General features: G+C 37.8%; 1 protein-coding gene across 5 annotated transcripts in view; it reads right to left on the minus strand.

The window, feature by feature from the left end:
* Positions 1–21265, minus strand: part of GPBP1 (GC-rich promoter binding protein 1) — a 76360-nt gene that overhangs the window by 36179 nt on the left and 18916 nt on the right. For all 5 annotated transcript variants that reach the window (XR_004381723.1, XM_032850240.1, XM_032850230.1 and 2 more), the window contains exon 3: positions 7116–7235. Coding sequence is in view for 4 of the 5 variants with exons in the window: in XM_032850240.1 (XP_032706131.1) it covers positions 7116–7178 (63 nt within the window). In the remaining variant the exon portion in view is untranslated. The remainder of the gene's footprint in view (positions 1–7115; positions 7236–21265) is intronic.

Below are 21265 nucleotides of genomic sequence, written 5' to 3' on the forward strand. Positions count from 1 at the left end.
AATCAAACAAACAATTAAATGGATTTGGTTTTAGCCTTGGTCAGAGTAATCAAAGTGGCTGACAGAGTGGTATAATCATATGAAAATCCAAGTTTGGCCAAGAACATGTAGGGCTGATGGGTTCATTGTTGGGACAGGCAAACCATCAGGGGCCCTGAGCATTTCCTTCCAGTCTTCTTGTATGCCAGGAATGAAAGGCCTTGACTGCTCTTTGTATGGCCCATTTCTCAAGTTTATGTCTGCAGTGAGCAACGTTTGAGGGATTATAGGTAATATCCTTCTCTGAGACAAAAAGCAGGTTTATTACAAATGCAGATTTCCCCATGCAGCACCAAGGGTGGCATCCACCTGGACCCTTCCATGTCAACTACCAAAGGTTTGGGGGGCATGAAAAACCAACATCATGCTTATTCTGCTTGTCATGCTATTAAGTAATGAAGTTCTTGGCCCTTGATCCAGGAGTCTTGTGTCTCCTGCCAGCATCTATGTTAGCTTGGTAGTAAGATAAAACCCAGACCCTTCAGAGATTGACATATACACAATAACGTAAGAGTAAGAAATAGGAGAAATAAGGCTAAAAGGTAGATCTGTAACAAAGACTTAATAATAAAGCTTTTTATTATTTTTTTAAGTAAACGCTATGCCCCATATGGGGCTTGAACTCACAATCCTAAGATTAAGAGTCCCATGCTCTACCAACAGAGCCAGCCACACACCCCAGGAACAAAGCTATCACTTAGAGGCACTCGGCTGGCTCATTGGTTGGAGTTTAAGACCCATGCTGGACATAGAGTTTACTTAATAAAAAATAAATTAAGTAAGTATCATTTAAAACAGCCAACAAGTACTACAAAATACTTGAATACACCCAATGAATTATATATGCAAGACCAAAAACACCGTAACTTTAAAGATGTTAAAAATGATATATGTGCATACATATATGTAATACATTTATACATATATAGAGAGATATATTGTCCTGATGTGAAAAGAAAAGGAATCCAAAAGAAGTAACAAAGATGCAAAGTGGCATTTCACAGAAATGTAACTTGATGTTCAAGAAAGAGTGAAAACACACTTTATGACAAAGATTGGCGAAAAAGTTAACTGTGATAATTTAACAAAGTTTTGGCAAGCATTTAAAGTAAAGAGAATAGTAATATAGAGCATTCAGGAGTATAAGTCAGTACACCATGCAGATGAGGAATTTGGCAATATCTAATGAAGTCTCAGCATTTTTTTTTTTTTCTCAATCTACATTGGGGATTTCTGCTGAAACTGTTGTCTACAAACAAGCAAAATCAACATCACTTTGAAGACTGTTATAACTTGGGCCCTCTCCAAGAACTAATGAAATGAGAATCTGCACTTTAACAAAATTCCCAGATTATTTTCTTAGGACCATTAAAGTGTGAGGAGCAGTGGCCTAAAAAATTCTTACCCATGTGTACAGGGAGATAGATCATAAGAATATTCAATGTAAAAATTCTCTATAGTAGCCAAACTTTAATATTATAAATAATCTAAACTTAAATGAACAAATAAAATGTAGTACAGATAAACAAAACAGGATACCACAGAGGTTTTTTTTTTACCACACAGAGTTTTAAGATGGTTACAGAGTTTACATTTGTGGACATCAACATGGGGCAAGAAAATCTCAAAGACACAATGAATTTAAAAGATAAAACATACGTAACATTATTATTTAGCATTCACAAATGTAGTTATAAGAACACATACCCTGAGAATACCTCCGGGGAAAAATGAAGAGAAAGGACTGTGAAGAAATAAGACACTAGACTTCAATATATACATAATGCTCTACTTCCAGAAGAAATAAAAGCTAATATAGAAGAATGTTAAGATAGGACTATCTTGATGTTTAATAAGCATTCACTTAATTATAATCTATCCTTCTTTGTAGGTTTCATTAAAACTTTCAACAAGGCTTTTTAAAGAATCATCAAAACATGTTGAGAATTGCTGAATCACTACATTGTACACCTGTAACTAATGTAATAATGTATATTAACTATACTGGAGTAGAAATCAAAACTTTAAATTTACCAAAACAAGTAAGCAAATTACAAATTACCAAAGCAAATATATTTGCAATATATATAGCAAACAAATTTCCCAATGTGAAAAGAGCTATTATGAAATCACTAAGAAACAGATTACATGACAAGCAGTTCTTAAGAAACCTAACACCAAAATATATTATTTAAAAACGCAAAATAATCAAGTACCATTTGTCATCTAACTGCATAGCTGAAAAAATGTGAAAACATCCAGTATTGCCAAAACTGTGAACATGAGCTCCCTCCTAAAATTCTGATGGGATTATAAATATGCATAACTTTTTTTTTTTTTTTTTTAAAGTAGGAGCCCAACACAGAGCATTAACTCAGGACCGGGAGATCAAGACCTGAACTGAAATCTAGAGTAGGACACTTAACCGACTAAACTACCCAGGCACCCCAATACAACCTTTCTGAGAGTTATTAGACATTACATCTACCAAAATGTACAAATCCTCTGATCCACTGATTCTAAGAATTTATCCTACAAAAGTATTCAAGAGATGCATGGACAATCCTGCAGCTTAGTCCATTAACTGGTAAACTAAATAATCCATGTAGATCCACTCAATAAAAGATTACACATGCTGAAAAGTTAGATCTGTAAGCAGTGATGACAGATACTGGAGATGCCATCTCTAAAGTGAAAAAAAATTTCACTTATCCAAACCAGGATAAAAATACATTCTGTCGTATGCATAAAAGCATCCTAAATTCACTTCTGAAAATCAATCTACTACCTAACAGTTGAGAAAAAAAATTTATTAAATTGATAAACATTAATGTCAGGCACACATGGATTCCTATCCTAGCTCCAGCACTTTGGAGCACATTACTCACCTCTCTCAACCTCAGTTCCCACCTTTGTATATGAGAGACAGAAAACAAAGAATTTACCTCTTGTGTTTTTTGTTAGCACTCACATGAACTGTTTTATACAGTCACTGGTACATGATGACTCAAAAAAAACAGATTATTACCATGATCAAGAAAGAGACCCTCTCTCTATTCCTTTATCGTCTTTATCCTTTTACATACTTAAAATCTTTTTCTGGATTCCTTTAAAAAATAATTTAGCATTTTTCTCTTGGATGCCCGCAGTATGAATCTCTATTTAACAAAAACTCTATGTGTACTAAACAAGAAGCTTCAATGAACTCCACTACCAGTGCTGACTGAATTTTCAGATCTTCTCTTAGCCTGAACTTTAAATACACTTTTTCAAAGCAAGCCAACACTGTTTAAACATTATTTTTAAAAATTTGGCAAAATATTAATGACTATTTTTTAGATATTACCTTGAAAGAATCCGTAATGCACTAATGCTATACTCTAGCCATAGAAGTAATTACAGAATACTGAATATGAGTATGAATTTACTGTAGTGGAACGTCATCATAACAGGTCTGTATTACTATGTACTTAAAAAGAATAAAAATTTCTGTATCTTCTATGTCGTACCACACACATATTTGCTCTTTTAGTATCACGCCCCTGGAATCAACCACCTCCCCCCTCCCTTTTTTTTTTTCTAAGTAGGCTCCACACAACCAACGTGGTTGGGGCTTGAGTTCACCACCCCAAGACCAAGAGTTACAAGCTTTTCCAAATAAGCTGCAGGTGTGTCCCAGGAATCTTCCTTCTTCTAACAATACTATGAAAGGATACCTCAACCTGATACCTCAACCTGATTACAAGAATTGATTTATCACCCTTCTGAGGGTAAGATGGCCAGAAGGAGAAACATCTAAAACGAAGTTATCTAAACTTTCCAATACCTACAACCATTTCAGTTCAGTATTGCTTCAATAATAAAAATGTTATTACCGGGGCGCCTGGTGGGTCAGTGGGTTAAAGCCTCTGCCTTCGGCTCAGGTCATGATCCCAGGGTCCTGGGATCAAGCCCCACATCGGGCTCTCTGCTCCACAGGGAGCCTGCTTCCTCCTCTCTCTCTCTGCCTGCCTCTCTGCCTACTTGTGATCTCTGTCTGTCAAATAAATAAATAAAATCTTAAAAAAAAAAAAAAAAGTGGGACGCCTGGGTGGCTCAGTTGGTTAAGCAGCTGCCTTCGGCTCAGGTCATGATCCCAGCGTCCTGGGATCAAGTCCCACATCGGGCTCCTTGCTCTGCAGGGAGCCTGCTTCTCCCTCTGCCTCTGCCTGCCATTCTGTCTGCCTGTGCTCGCTCTCTCTCTCTCTCTCATAAATAAATAAAATCTTTAAAAAAAAAAAAAAGTTATTACCCAAAATGTATCAGTAGCAACTTACATTTCCTAATAGATTTATTTTTTAAAAAGATTTTATTTTTAAAAATAAATAAATAAATAAGTATTTTATTTCTTTATATGAGAGAAAGAGAGATCACAAGTAGACAGAGAGGTAGGCAGAGAGAGGGGGAAGTAGGCTCCCTGCTGAGCAGAGAGCTCATCAAGGCTCAGCCCCAGGACTCCTGAGATCGTGACCTGAGCCAAAGGCTTTACCCACTGGGCCACCCAGGAGCCCCTCTACTAGATTTAAATAGAAGACCACACAAGAAAATATCAGATACCTATGTGTATACAAAATATTATGTAAAGTTTACTTCTTTAAAAAAAGATTTTATTTATTTATTTGACAGAGATTATATGTAGGCAGGGAGGCAGGCAGAGAGAGAGGGAGAAGCAGGTTCCCTGCTGAACAGAGAGCCCGATGTAGGGCTCGATCCCAGGACCCTGAGATCATGACCTGAGCCAAAGGCAAAGGCTTAACCCACTAAGCCACCCATGCGCCCTAAAATTTACTTTTTATTAGGTAACAGCTCAAATGTCAATGCCCTATGCCGTATATAATCAACCACATGCAGTTTAAAATTTCACCACATGATGGGGCTAAAATTCTACACACCTCAGAAAACTATTAAAGTGCACTTCTAAAAGTATTTTTACTTTTTATTTCAAGTCCTCATATCTTCAAACAATAAATAAAGACTTCCATTACATTGAAATAGAGAACCCCATGGTAAATTAATGTCTGTTCCATTTACTCAGGTAAGATTAAAAGGGCCCTGATGGAAAACAAAGGGTTAATTATGAATGAGAACCTATGAATCGTAATTTGGAGACATGAAAGGTTAAGAAGGAAGGTGTAAGAAGTTATTACTAAAAAGTCTGTATTTGTCAAAATTACATTGGGTAAGGTCTAAAGAAAGAATTTCAAATACTGTTAAGAGTTCAAATAAATACCATTTCCTGTAGGTAATTTAGAACAGATCAGAACAGATTTAGAGGTGGCAATCCCAATTTTCAAAATCATCATTCATGAAGACCTACATCCAGATCAAGGGTCATCACATTCTGGAAATAAGGATTTCATCACATAAATAGTTAATCTTAAATCAACAGTACATCTTAATCACCCTCAGATTAACATCTGAATGAAGACAAAAATTATTCTCAATCTTAGGTTTTGTAACCAACTTTCCATGTATTGCTAATTTTTTATCAATCCACCTGAAAATGAAAACAAGTCTTATACCTATTTCAGATAAAGTAGACAGAAAAAAAGAAAGGCGGGTAGCAGGAAACTCATTTAAGTCAAGCTCTTAAGTAGGCCTGAAAAAAATATAAGCCTGCTAGAGGGCTCGATTAGAGCAGCTTGGTTTACAAGGAAATCAGGAAGGCGAAGTAAACTGCAGAGACCTACACCTAAGGGGTAAAAGGAGCAACCAGAGAAACTATAAGAAGTGATCTCAGCAGTTTAATCAATATAAGTCACCATTTTCGAACAATTTCAAATCCCACTGCACAGGCTTTATGAAACGAGATATTTAATCATTTGACAGCATTCCAAAATTTCTATGTAAAGAGTACAGAATAAGAAATGCATCCTGGATTCTAGTTTAGGCTCACAGTAATTCTATGAAAAACAGGCAAGTCAATTAACCTTCCAGAGAATCCATCTGTACAAAAATTTTGGGCCAAAACTTGGGCCAATTTATTATGATCTGACAAGTCCTTACTGGGGAAGGACTTTCCAAATTATAAAAATTGTTCCCTTAGGAGTTGCTTTTAACAAGCTTTTTCTTTAACAACTGCCTACCCCCAAAAGGTCCTAAATGAACTCTTTAGCATGGTAGAGCATGATTAATAGGCAAACAGATTAGGACACCTGGGTGGCTGAGTCAGTTAAACTGCTGCCTTGGGCTCAGGTCATGATCAGAGAGCCCTGGGATCAAGTCCCGCATCAGGCTCCTTGCTCAGTGGGGAGCCTGCTTCTCTCTCTGCCTCTGCCTGCCACCCTGCCTGCTTGTGCACTCTCTCTCTCTCTGAGAAATAAATAAATAAAGTCTACAAAAAAAAAAAAAAAAAAAAAAAACCAAAAACAGGCAAATAGATTATCAAGACTCTCCCTTGATTCCTCTGCCCTATGTAAAAAACAAAGTCAAAGATAGCTATTAAGCCAGTTAGATTGAGTCTAACCAATTCAAGGTCTGTCTTAGCAAGTCTTTAAGTGGAAGATAACTGCAACGCTTAGCAAGTCTTACACAAACTACTGCTTTGATTTTCAAGTAAAATGAACATTTATTAGATTACTGAGGATTGATTTATAACAATGTTGCAAAGTTTTCATCACTCCTGAAATTTTAGTGATGTGCCATTCAACATCTTATTTGTCTGAAAAAGAAATCTTCTGGGTAGAAGCAAAGACCTCAAAAACCCTTGTAATTTTCTTTTCATGTATTACCTACAGAACAGGAAGTAAACCAAGTTATTATCTGAAGAATGGTATAAAGTTAAGATGCAATGTATCTAACAGGTTTGCATTGGTTTTGCATTAAAATGTGTGAAACTCGGTTAGTACAAAATACAACTGAAATAAATGTACAGTACGGTGATGGAAAACGTCAACTTTTATAATAACTTAAATAACTTAGATGATAATACAAGAAAATTTTCTCTACAAAAATATTAAGGCTTCATGTTTCAACTACATTTGTGTACAAGAACAAATGAGAAGCAGACACAAAGACAAAAATACAAGAAAGAGTACCTTTGTTGATGATGGTGGAGTAGGAAAATTAAGCCAGGCTGGAGCAAAGTCATGCTGCGCCATTTAGGTCCAGTCTCTCCAACTCAGTGAAACAAGGCTTCAACACCTCATGGCAAGTCCCTGTCATATAAAAATGTAAAGAAATTACACCTGGAGCTCCTTGCCAAAATTATCTTCTCATGCTCTATCTCTTCTAAATGACAATGATTTTACTACTCTAAGATTCCAATTATAATGAAATTCTAAAATAGGCAAAAAAAGAGCAAAAACTAAATCACTGGAGCGCGCAAGGAGGGGAGAGAGCCTGTGGGCTAGGGCTATGAATGCAAAGGGAAGGTTATTCTTGAGGTAATGGGGTTTTCTCTTGATTGTGGTTATCAAAATGTACACATCTGTCAAAAATCAAATTGCTGGGGTGCCTGGGTGGCTCAGTGGGTTAAGCCTCTGCCTTTGGCTCAGGTCATGATCTCAGGGTCCTGGGATTGAGCCCCGTGTCAGGCTCTCTGCTCAGCAGGGAGACTGCTTCGCCCGTATCTGCTGTCTCTCTGCCTACTTGTGATCTCTCTGTCAAATACATAAATAAAACCTTTCAAAATCAAAGTGCAGGGGCACCTGGGTAGCTCAGTGGGTTAAGCCGCTGCCTTCGGCTCAGGTCATGATCTCAGGGTCCTGGGATCGAGTCCCGCATCGGGCTCTCTGCTCAGCAGGGAGCCTGCTTCCCCCTCTCTCTCTCTGCCTGCCTCTCTACTTGTGATCTCTCTCTGTCAAATAAATAAATAAAGTCTTTAAATAAATAAATAAATATCAAAGTGCACACTTAATATTGGTTAATTTCACTACAAATAGTCTCAGTAAGCCTTATTTTTTTTAATTACAACAGTTTCATCACAAAGAGATATCAAGTGTCTCTAGATGTGACAAATTAGGATGCACATTACACCATCTATAATGTATCCTCACCCCCACCCCAGATGGAACCTGGAATCTGATCTAACTTTCACAAAGTTCAACACAGAGAAACAAATTAAAGGAAATCTGAGGGAAGTAATCCAGCAAATCCATATCAGAGGATACTTGACAGATGAAATGATTGTTTTTTTCCCCTCAACAAATAAATGGCTTTCAATACGCAGATCAAACACATGTGGGCCTTACAGAGATCCTTACTCCAATCAACCAACCTTTAAAAAATGAAAATTAGGAAACAATCAAAAATTTAAACATGAACAGTACACTTAATGACATTAAGAAATTATTACTCATTTTAGATGTGACAATGGGAGTGTGATGGTGGTAAATAAAAGACTGAAGCCTTTACAATTAAATTACACTGACATACCTGGAATCTGTTTTAAAAACCAGATAATGCTAAACGGGGATAACTGAAAAAAGGCTGCACGTTATAAATGATAGTACAAGGAGATGCGTAAATACTCTTTTCTCTAGTTACATGTATGTCTGAAAATTTCCATAATGAAAAGGTTCATTGTTTTTTAATTATAATCATCACAATGGGTATCAAATATTTTAGGCACTAGAGCTTTTCTGCATTCTAAATTTAACTTTTTGGGAACTTCTATCAACTACATCAGTAAGTTTCAAATTTCCAGCCCAATCTTAAACAGCAACTTCATAGAAGTTTTTTTTTTTTTTTTAAAGTAAGGCAGAAGCCAACTAACAACTATACTCATTTTTTTTTTAATATTTTATTTATTTGAGAGAGAGAGAAAGTACAACCACGGGGAGCAGCCAGCAGAGGGAGAGGGGGAAGCAGGCTCCCGCTGAGAAAGAAGCCCAATGTGAGGCTCGATCCCAGGACCCGGATCAAGACCAAAGCAAGAGGCAGATACCTAACTACTAAGCCACCCAGGCACCCCAACAGTATTCATTTCAATACAAAGCTTAAGACTATCAGTCAGTGAAGGAATCAAATTTTCTGTGCATCGTAATGTCTGAGTTTATTAGTAACAAATGTTTTCTATTTACAACTGCATAATCTCAAAAGTGAAATTTTAAAAAACAAAATAATGCCATTGTTAATCTTCCCTTTTTCAAATTCTTTATTTTTATTTTAAAGATTTTATTTATTTGACAAAGAGAGACACAGCGAGAGAGGGAACACAAGCAGAGGGAGTAGGAGAGGGAGAAGCAGGCTTCCTGGTAAGCAGGGAGCCTGATGCAGGGCTCCATCCCAGGACCCTGCATCATGACCTGAGCCCAAGGCAGACGCTTAACGACCGAGCCACCCAGGCGCCCCTCAAATATTTTCTATGACACAATCCTTTAACATCTTACCAACTTGCTAAAATACTTCCAAGAAAAATTCTCAAATATTATAGAAATATTTTATTTATACTACCCCAAACCACAGAGATCTATTTAACAAAAGGTTAAAAGAATGGCGGGATACAAAAGGTTAACTCAAGATGGTAATGAAAATGTTTAAATGGTATATAAGCTTATATGAGCCATGAGCAGGTGGGAAAACGTTGATACAATCTGAGTAACGTGAGACAACCAATTCCAGTAATACATTTATGAGACAAATGTTGAGTGTACCCAATTAAAATAAACCACATAAGAATTCAGGCACTCTGTAAGCTCTAATTCTACTACCATCTTACACTACGTTTTGAAGTCTTCAGAAATTAAAATGGAAACTAAATGTTTCTGAATGAATAAAGGATTTTCATTATCTTTTGACATGAAGTTACTAAGCTCCTTTGCGATGTATGTAATAGGATGTCACTCTTCCACAAGTTTTTGTTGGAAACTCTTAAAATAAGTTTCAATAACTAAATGGAAATGGAAAACCGTTTTTATAGTTTGTACAAAATAAAAAGACAGACATTGATGAGATTCTAAAATAAAGTTTATCACTTTAAACAATAGTCAAGTGATAACTTATAAACTAAAGACAATCCCTGGAGTCAAATCACTAATATTACCTATGCATTTCTGCAATGTCTTTAGAATTTTTAATTTAAATTTACTTTTGAAGAAATAAAGTATGAATAGCTAATGGGAAAAGTTTTCATGTTCTGAAAAAAAGTAAAGAACACTATTAGCTAATATTAAGGCATTTATAGTGTGAAGAAATCACCATAGGGCACCCCAAAATATGATACTTTAATGTAAGAATAGTTTTGAGCTGAAGGCATTTTAATTCCTGCAATTCCTTATCTATCAAAAAGCAGAGCCTCCAGAAAGAATTTATCAGTCTCCTCCCCCCAAGCAACTCTTCCCTGCCGGTACACACACAAAATCAGCACCACACCCAGACATTGCAACAAACTATCATTTCTCCCATCAATTCTTCTAAGGGCCCATTTACCTGTATCTTTCCAAAAAGTCATCTGTTTTTCCATGAAGTATCCTTCTCTGCCGCCCATGTAATTAGGTAAAGAGCTGGCAAATTCTAATCACCCCTGAGTTACTGGGAGGTGGTAGCACACTCTAATAAACTTCTATTTGTTTTTTCTTGTTTAATCCTTCTTTTGTCAGTGTAATTTACAGGGCCCCAAGCCAGGGAATCTAGAAGGATAAAAGAAATTTTACCCCTCACCTGTATAAAGCCAAGTTAAACTTTGAAAAGTACCACCCTATCACTTTCTTTTAACTACACGTGGTGCCAACCATATTCTATCTTCCTTTCCCTAATATTAGGAGCAGAACTGTGCCCCCCCAACACACAAATTCATAGATCCAGGAAGCAACTTCCCCACCTCTGAACAGAACCATATTTGGAGATAAAGTCTTTAATGAGATCATTAACTTAAATGAGGTTGTCAGGAAGGGCCCCATTCCAATCCTATGTCCTTGTAGGGGGAGGAAATTGGGACACATTGAGACACCAAGACTGCACAGAAAAGAGACCACGTGAAGAGTTAGCAAGAAGGTGGCCATCTGCAAGCTAAGGAGAGAGGTATCAGAGGAAGCCAACCATGCTGTCATCTTGATTTCGGTATTTGAGCTTCCAAAACTATGACAAAATCAATCTACTTAACCCACTCAGTTTGCAGTATTTTTTTTACGGCTTCCCTAGAAAATGTTAAACAAAACAGAAGGCCCAAAACTGTGTGACCTCTCCTAAGCCCCGCATCAACCAACCAAAACTTAATACCTAATCTGATTACACTTTAAGACCCTCCCAGAAAAAGGGGCACATGAGTGGCTCAGATGGTTAAGCATCTGCCTTCCGCTAAGATCATGATCCCAAGGTCCCCTGATCCAGACTCGTGCCCAGCTCCCTGCTCAGCAGGGAGTCTAATGCTTCCTCCTCTCCCTCTGCCCCTCCCCTACCGCTCCCTCACAACAAGCTCTCTCCCTCTCAAATAAATATTAAAAAAAAACAAAAACAAAAACCACAACCCTCTCAGAAATGAAATCTTAACTGGTCAGTCTGTAATTTCCTGGTCAGCAGTAGTGAGGTAATCACCTGAAAGACCCCCTCCCTCCACCATTTCCCAATGAAAGATGAGGTAATCAATCCACTTCTTCCTTGTCCCTGGCCCCTTCTGCCTATAAAAGCCTCCCATGTGTACAGCTCCTTGGAGCTCCTTTCTATTTGACAGACAGGATGCTGCCCCATTCATAAAACATTGAATAAAATCAATTTATCTTTAAATTTACTCGATGAATTGTTTTTTAACACAGACTAATACAAACAAGAATATTAGAAATACACTCATCAAGAATTTGTATGTATCAAAAAAAAAATTTGTATGTATCAAAGGGGACTTACAGGAGACTGCCAGGAAGGGGGGTGCAAATTAGCAGTCCTATTAACAGTAATTCCAGGTTATTAGGAATCTTCCACCGGATTCTGTTTTAAGGTCTGATGGTACCATATGGACATAAACAATGAAGATTTTAAATGCTGATAGCATGAAAATCCTAATTTCAATCTCAATCTATTTACAACCCATTCATGAATAAATGCCTGAAGTCTAAAACTCAACTATAAGAAAATCCTAAGGGGAAAACTGGTTCTGAAAAATACTGTACATGTGCACTGTATAAGTGCATGTGCCTCACTTAAAAAAAAAAAATCACTGGTTAACTAAAAATCCAAAACAGAGTTCTTCAGATTGAAAAATGCACTTTGGGACGCCTGGGTGGCTCAGTTGGTTAAGCGTCTGCCTTCGGCTCAGGTAATGATCCCAACGTCCTGGGATCGAGTCCCACATCCGGCTCCTTGCTCAGCAGGGAGCCTGCTTCTCCCTCTGCCTCTGCCTGCCACTCTGTCTGCCTGTGCTTGCTCTCTCCCTCTCTCTGACAAATAAATAAAATCTTTAAAAACAAAAAAAAGAAAGAAAGAAAAATGCACTTTGGCAAAAAGTACACGAATAATGTATTTTTTCCTATAATGTTTTTACTTCTGAAGCCACGAAGTTTGTGCCAAATGTTTTCAACGAGAAACTCAAATTTCATCAGAATGAACATCAAACATTATATTTATAATGGTTTACATTTCAGATACCAAAAACTTTAAAAAAATCACAAAGCCCGTCAAAAATATACATCATCAACCAATAGGTTAAGGCATTTTAACTAATTAAGGCAGATTTTTATGAAAGAACAGGCTTCACAGCCCAATGGTCCTGGATTCAAACCAACTCAACCAGTTACTAAGCTGGATGACTTTGACAAGTTAACATCAGACTCTCTTCTCTTCACTAAAATTTAGAAACTACTTACCTTTCAACTTGAAAACTATTAAAGTTCTAAAAAGACAACTACCCTTGCTTGCCAGATTATCTACATAAAATCCTTTAAAAAGGTTGTTTTTCATTTAGCCAAACTGCTCAAAATCCTTCCTAAGTAAGAACCAGAAGACAACTATTCAAATTCAACTTTAGTTCTCTTGAAAATAAGCCTGTGAAATGCCCCTTTCACATAAGCGTAGTTTAATGTATTAATAGATTTCATTTAAAGTGGGTCTTCCTCTTCCTGATTCAGGACTAAAGCCATTTACATAAGGAAACACAAGAGGGTTCCAGACTGTTAAAAGTCAGAGCAAGGATGAAAGGGTATCAACATCTGGGAGTGGCCCAGCACAAGATGTCAGTGTCAAAGCAGGGTAAGGAAGGGTATTCAGGCAGAGGGACAGCCAGGGATGGGGCACTGAGCCCAAAAGAGTGAGAAAGGCATCCACGGGGGGATAGGGGGAACCAGTGAGAAGAGTCAAGATGCTAAGCAGGGAGAGATGGGTGTCCACATGTGATGGTGGCAGTGGCTACAACAGAACATCGATTATGTACAGGGGAAATAAGTAAGTATTTAGAATAATGAAAGCTAAGTTTCATTCTGTCAAAGAACACAGAAGGAACAAAAAGGGTGAAAACCAGAGCGAATTTTGTGGTATTATACTCTATCAGTAAAAGTAATGATTAATTCACAATCATATATTAATAATATTAAAATACTTACATTCACATATACCACACAAAGGTAGTATTTATTTACGTATATATACCTCTCCCAACTCTGCAGTGAGAGGGTATGAGCATAGTGACTCCAATAAATAAGCATACCTAACACAGAATCTTGGCTTTTTTTTTTTTTAAGATTTTATTTATTTTAGAGAGCAAATGCACGCACACAAACAGGGGGAGTGGCAGGCGGAGGGAGAGAAGCAGGATCCCCCCTGAGAAGGGAGCCTGATGAGGGGCTCCATCCCAGGACCCTGGGATCATGAGCAGAGCTGAAGGCAGACACTTAACTGACTTGAGCCAACCAGGAGCCCCTCAGATCTTGACTTCGAAAAACAGATTTCCACTAAACCAAAATCAGGGCTTTGAAAAATTCAAATAAGCCTAGAATATTTTATCTTCGCTAAAAGCAAGGAAATGTCCAAATAATGATTATGAGGTATCAAAAGGACATAGAAACCAGCTTGAATGAGTTGCCCACTGACCAAATCAGGCACAATCTAAGCATTAAAAATGAGAAAACACATGTTTAGGCCATTAACACAAAATAGTGAAAGAAGGAACTCCAAAGAGCCTACCCCTTCACAGTAACAGCAAAACTCAAGCACAATCTGTCAGAATTAGCTCTGTCAGAACTCTGAAACAAAGGCTTACAGCAATCAAGCACAATAAACCCAGAAAACAAAACTTTAAAATGGTAGGAAAGCTTTGTAGCATTTTTACTTGCCCTTGAGCCCCATCTCTCCTGGGCACAGTGGAGGAGGTCCCAAAAAGCCAGTGTGGCACCCGCGTCTCTGTTTCTGGAGTGAGCCCTGTAGAACTTATTCTCACAGAATTATGTTTGTCTGTATAAAACCTGTCTGGGGGCTACCTAAGGAAGGGCAAGAGGTACTGTTTTACCTAACATGGAAGGAAAAGCTGCTATGCTAAGGCCATTTTCCTTCAAAACAGTCTAAGGTGCATGAACCTCCTCCACCTCCCTGGGACAAAGGTTTATAACTGAGTAAACAAGAGCACACCCAAAGCATGGAAAGAAAGGCCGAGACAATTTTCTTTGGGAAATTATGACACTGCAAAGAACTCCCTTCTAACAGGAGGCTTAGAAAACCACACATATGCGCAGAACAAGACACATGCTAAAAACAAACAACAAAAACCCTGAGAAGACCCTCTACTTTCACCTCAGATTGATCTTAAGAGTTAAAGAAAACAGGAAATGAAGACTAAGACCGTTATAAACACTGTGGCTAATCATTGAAGAAATGCCCTAACACAGACCTAATGGGCAAGGACAGGGAGAGTTACATTTTAACTTTCTATCCCTTCTTGGCTGGGGTCATGCATGGGCAACAAAACACTAGAGGAACATGGTAAAGGTAAAAGTGGGATCTTGTTCCAAGAGCTCTCAGAGCAGCAGTATCCATGGACAACAGAAATAAAACTGCTATTGTACTGCATTGAAATTACTTTCTGTAACATTTATGAACATTTAGTCAAGTCTTATAAAAGGCTGCAACCTGTCTCAGCTGCGCTGTGAGCACTGAGTTGGTTCCTTGTTTGACCCATGTGTGAAAAGATCTGTCATCTTTAGATAACATACTGATACTGATGATAAACTTTTATATTTTGTTCATCATGGATTTTTGCATTAACTTTTAAATTTTACTAAAATATTATCTGAAAAACCCAACAAAAAACACTAAGCTAAGGGACTATAAGCTAAGGGACAGGGACTTCAAAGACTACCCAAGACAAAGAACACAGACTTTACAAAAATAGTTTCAAAAAGTCACTGAACAAACATGCAACTACAAACCCACAGGAAGCAAACCCTGAGGATATGGGGAAAACATTCGGTTCCCACAGTCTCTAAATTACAATATTAAAAATGCTCAATTTTCTACAAAAAAATTACAAAGCATTCAAAGAAATATGAAAGTATGACCCACTAATGGGGGGGGGGGGGGAGTGTGAAATCACGAAACAGTCTCTCTAATGAAACACAGACATCAACTGTCCTAAATACAAAGAGCTAAAGGAACAGAAAGCAATGTCTCAGAAAACAAAATATAAATAAAGATAGAAAGGAACCAAACAAATTCTTGCACCAAAAAGTATAATAAGTGAAATAAAAATTTCACTAGAGAGCTGCAGTAGAAGACCTTGAGCCAACAGAAGGAATAATCACATTAAGTGGAAGATAGGTCAATTAAAGTTATCAGCCTGGGGCAGGAAGGGAAAAAAAACTGCAGAGTCAAACCTCAATTTTGACCTCAAACCTTCCAGTTGTATTCTTCTTTCCAGCTTGTCTCTTGGCTCAGCTGAAAGACCCTGAGGGCAAAGCATACCCAGAAGGGAACAGAAACTACCCTCTCCGGCAATAAGGACTATTCTGAGCTAGCAAGACACCTCTGTCAGTGAACGACTCCCAGATAGTGATCAATTTGACCTTCACTGCCTACCCTACCTGCACGTACCCACTCATCTTTGCCGCACATTTTTCTTATATAAACCTGGAAGTATTTTTGGCTTTTTGGAGACAGTCTTTGAGTCGCTAGTCCACAGTCTTCCTGGTGTTGGCCTCACTGAAATAAATCCCTTCGTTTCATCACTATTCGTATCTGCCTTTGGATTCTGTCAGCAGCAACTAGGTGAACCTAGTCTGTTTGGGATCCCCAAACAGCTGCACCCCACCTACAAAAAGACCTGTGGGACATCATCAAGCATACCAGCATACACATAGTGAAAGCATATAACATATACATACTACCTATTAAAATTCCAACATCTTTTTTTGCACAGAGAAGCCATTCTCAAATTCATCTGCAACCGCAAGGGATCTCAAACATGCAAAACAATACTAAGGAAAATAAAGTTACAAGACTCACATTTCTGTTTCAAAACTTAATACAAAGCTACAAAAAGAAAATCACAATGGCATAAGGATAGATACATAAACCAATGGGATGGAACTAAGAGTCCAGAAATAAAGTCATACATGTATGGTCAGTTAATTTTTTACCAAAGCACTAAGATCATTTAATGAGGGAAAGAATGGTCTTTTCAACAAATGGTGCTGAGACAAATGGATATTCAATGGACTCCCATTCAGAACATATATGAAAATAAACTTCAAAATGACTCAAAGACCTAAGTATAAAAACTAAAACTACAAAGCTATCAGAAGAAAACATGGAGGCAAACCTTCATGATCTTGAACGATAGATTTTTATATATGACACAATAAAAAAAAAATTATTTAACAGAAAAAAATGGCCTTCATATAAACTTCTGTGGCAAAGGATACTACCCAGAAACTGAAAAGACAGATAAATGAATGAATGAAAAGAACTGCGTAAACTATTTGCATATCATATCTGATAAGGGTCTAGTACCAAGAATATATAAAGAACTCTTACAACTCAACAACAAAGACAAACATCTGAATTTTAAAATGGGCAAAGGACGTGACAGACATCTCCCACACCCACACCCCATCCCCGGCCACCGCTAAAAAAGAACAAGGAAAAAAAACAGTATATAGCAAATACTGATGAAATTATGGGAGAAACTGGTACGCTTATACATTGTTAGTGGGAAGGTAAATTGGTGCACACACACTTTGGAAAAGTTCAGTTAACTACTTAAAAAGTTAATTATACACCATATGACCCAGCAATACCATAAATATACATACATGGATATATACCCAAAGGAAGTGAAAATGGGTATTCAAGTATTTGTACACCAGTGTTTAATCCCAGAACTATTCACAATAACCAAGAGGAGGAAGTATACCAAATGTCCATCAATACATCAACAAATAAACAAAATGTGGTATAGATATATTCATTATAAAGGAATGGTAAAGGGTTAACCTCAAAAACATGCTAAGGGAAAGAAACCAGACCAAAGATCACGTATTGCACAATTCCAATTATATGAAATATCCATGAGTAAATCCAGAGAGATGAAAAGCAGACTGGTGTTTGCTAAGGATAGCAGGAAGAGAGGAATGGGGATTTCTGCTAAATGGATACAGATTTTTCTTTTTCGGTGACAAAATGTACTGGAATTTAATAAAGGTGGCTTGACAACAGTGTGAATGTACTAAATGCCACTGAATTGTATGTTTTAAAATGGTTAACTTCATGTAATATGACTTTCATTTAAAGAGTGCTGTATTATAACCCCCGGAATCCAGATATAAAAGCGTACATACACTGAGAAGTTAAAGGAAGAGGTGGTTATTTATACAATTTCTAAGTACCTCCTACACCCCTCCAAGATAAAAAGAAAATCACTTATTACAATTTTGCAGTGAAATAGCCAGGCAAGTATCCTGGGAAATCCTTAATGAACAAATGAAAGTGAACATCATTAGCTATAGAACAAACTAAAATCATGTGCCAAGTGACAAAACGCGATGAGCAAAGAGAGCACTGCTTTACTTCTGTAATATTCTAGCCAAAGATGCATAACCCAAAGCAGCACAGCCTGTCTGAACATGAGAAATGCCAACTAGAGAAACATTATACCACAATAAATGGCCCATAATCTTCATGCATCAGGTTATAAAGGGAAAGTCAGTTTTAAAAAATGATCAATGTGTAACACATGCTCATCCTAAATCTTTTGTAAGTCACATTTTATCTTTTGAAAACTATAGGACATTTTGTTCCACTGAATTTTGTTTTCATTGCTGTAATACCGTAATGAACCTCTATTAATATTTAGTAGACATGGGGGCGCCTGTGTGGCTGTCTTTAAGCATCTGCCTTCAGCTCAAGTAATGATCCCAGGATCCTGGGATCAAGCCCCACATCAAGCTCCCTGACCAGCGGGAAGCCTGCTCCTCCCTCTCCCACTCCCCCTGCTTTGTTCCCTCTCTCGCTGTGTCTCTGTCAAATAAATAAATAAAAACCTTTAAAAAAAAAAAAAAAAGAGTATTTAGTAGACACACATTAACTAAGGGATTTACAGACCTTCCTAATAAAAACTAAAAGAAGCCCATCGCCTGTAGATTCTGATTCCACAGGTCTTAAACAGGACCTAAAATTCTGTTTTTATTTTTTTTTAAAGATCTTATTTATTTGATAGAGACACAGTGAGGGGGGGAACACAGGCAGGGGCAGGGGGAGAGGGGGAGGGAGAAGCAGGCTTCTGCTGGGCAGGGAGCCCGATGCAGGGCTCCATCCCAGGACCCTAGGATCATGACTTGAGCAGAAGGCAGATGTTTAATGACTGAGCCACTCAGGTGACCCTACAATTCTGTTTTAAACCAGCATTTAAAGTGATGATCATCAGGAAAGGGTGGTAAATACTGCAATAAACATCAATAAAAAAAATCCTTGCCTAAGGAAATGGCCTCTAAAGGAAAATATTCTTTTTTCTTTTTAAAGGAAAATATTCGGGGCACCTGGGTGGCTCAGTGGGTTAAGCTTCTGCCTTTGGCTCAGGTCATGATCCCAGGGTCCTGGGATGGAGCCCCGCATCGGGCTCTCTGTTCGGCAGGGAGCCTGCTTTCCCCCCTCTCTCTCTGCCTGCCTCTCTGCCTGCTTGTGATCTCTGTCAAATAAATAAATAAAATCTTAAAAAAAAAAAAAGGAAAATATTCTATTGCTTGGCTAATTGTTTATAGTTTGGACCATGAAACAAGGTCCAGTATCTTCTATTATCAATACACTTAAAATTACAGATTAGACAAATATAACTGGGGCGCCTGGGTGGCTCAGTTGTTAAGCATCTGCCTTCTGCTCAGATCATGATCCTGGGGTTCTGGGATTGAGCCCCCAATCCGGCTCCCTGCCCACCGGGAAGCCTGCTTCTCCCTCTCCCTCTGCTGTGTCCCCTCTCTCACTGTGTCTCTCTCTGTCAAATAAATAGAATCTTTAAAATATACATATATGTAACACTAATAAATTCCGCAAGAAATCAAGAATATTACAAATTTCCATCCTTTAAGAAGTTTCATCTTCATGTTTAACCTGGAATTTTCTTAGACCATTTTCCTCCTCAGTCTGTACTTTTTTTTTTTTTTTTTCAGTCTGTCCTTTTTAAAAAAATATTTTTTTATGGGGCACGTGGGTAGTTCAGTCATTAAGCGTCTGCCTTCCATTCAGGTCATAGATCAAGCCCCACATCCTGCTCCCTGCTCAGCAGGAAGCCTGCTTCTCCCTCTACCATTCCCCCTGCTTGTGCTCCCTCTCTAGCTGTCTCTCCCTCTCTGTGTGTGTCAAATAAATAAATAGAATCTTTAAAAAATATGTATTTATTTGAGAGATAAACCATGAGAGCAAGTGCAAGAGCAAATAGGGGAGGGGCAGAGGGAGAGAATTACAAGCAGACTCCCAGCTGAGTGCAGAACCTGACAAGAGGCTCAATCTCAGGACCCTAAGATCATGACCTGAGCCAAAATCAAGAGTGGAATGCTTAAACAACTGAGTCACACAGGTGCCCCTTCAGTTTACCTCTTAAAATTGTTCAAAGTCTATCCATGCTTTGCTTACCAAAAAAAAAAAAAGGAGAACTGTGATCATTAAACTGTTACATATAAAAATTGCTATGTTCACCCTCCAAAAAGAATTTTAAAGAGAAAAAAGCATTACTGGAAAAAAGATGCCTCTAATTCTCAAGTTTCTAGACTACTAAGGTAAAATGTAAAATATACAAGGTAACTCACAAGAGCTGTGAAACTTAAAATGAACAGACTTAATTTTTATATAAAATTCACTACCAAAAAATATAAACCCTACTCCATAAACAAATTTTTATTCAATGAGCTTCTCTTTCCTCATAAGACTGAACTAGGTTAAGTCATCCCTGAAATTTTTTCTAACTCAGCTTATGAGAGACCCTTTTTCCTATAAGGGTTGGTAACGGTACATTTTAATTAAGAATTATACTGCAAACAAATTGGGCTCAATTGGAATAAAACTGAATTCAAATAAATACATTTACTCAATAGCCGATGTGGTCAAAGCAAAGTGCTAAACAGTGAAGATTCTTAAAAGGCTCAAGAGGGCAGTCCCCCTAGGAACATTCTAAGGGAGTTAATAATTGTTAAAAAGAAAAAGAAAGGGCGCCTGGGTGGCTCAGTGGGTTAAGCCTCTGCCTTCGGCTCAGGTCATGATCTCAGGGTGCTGGGATCGAGTCCCGCATCGGGCTCTCTGCTCTGCAGGGAGCCTGCTTCCTCCTCTCTCTCTCTGCCTGCCTCTCTGCCTACTTGTGATCTGTCTGTCAAATAAATTAAAAAAAAAATTTAAAAAAAAAAAAAAAAAAAAGAAAGAAAAAAGGTGCACCCTCAAATCCATTATCAGGAAAGTTGAGGGATAGCAAATTATTTACCTGAAGTATTTACCAAGAGAAAAATACCAAAGTTACAAGAGTTCAAAAGAGGTAAACAGATACACTTAAAAAAAGAACAAAAGATATACTGGGATCAGCTTAAACATGTTCTCTGAAAAGGGGGCAGATTCACCAGAGATAAGTAATTTACCCCTAAGCTACAAAGCCAGTAATGCCAAGACCTGGACAGAAAGAACTCTAAATCCTTCTGCCTCAAAAGCCATGTTCTTCTGTTCACTGTCAGTATCTCTCATGTGCTCCCACACAAATTACTGAACTCATTCTCCTGCTCTGCCCTACTCCCACCTCCAGACCCCAACATCCCCCCCAAATATACTTCAGAAAGTAACCAAAGTAACTTATCTTCAA

This window comes from Lontra canadensis, unplaced genomic scaffold (assembly GCF_010015895.1).
Source record: "Lontra canadensis isolate GAN:19392208 unplaced genomic scaffold, GSC_riverotter_1.0 scaffold4, whole genome shotgun sequence".
In the NCBI taxonomy this organism is placed as follows: Eukaryota; Metazoa; Chordata; class Mammalia; order Carnivora; family Mustelidae; genus Lontra; species Lontra canadensis.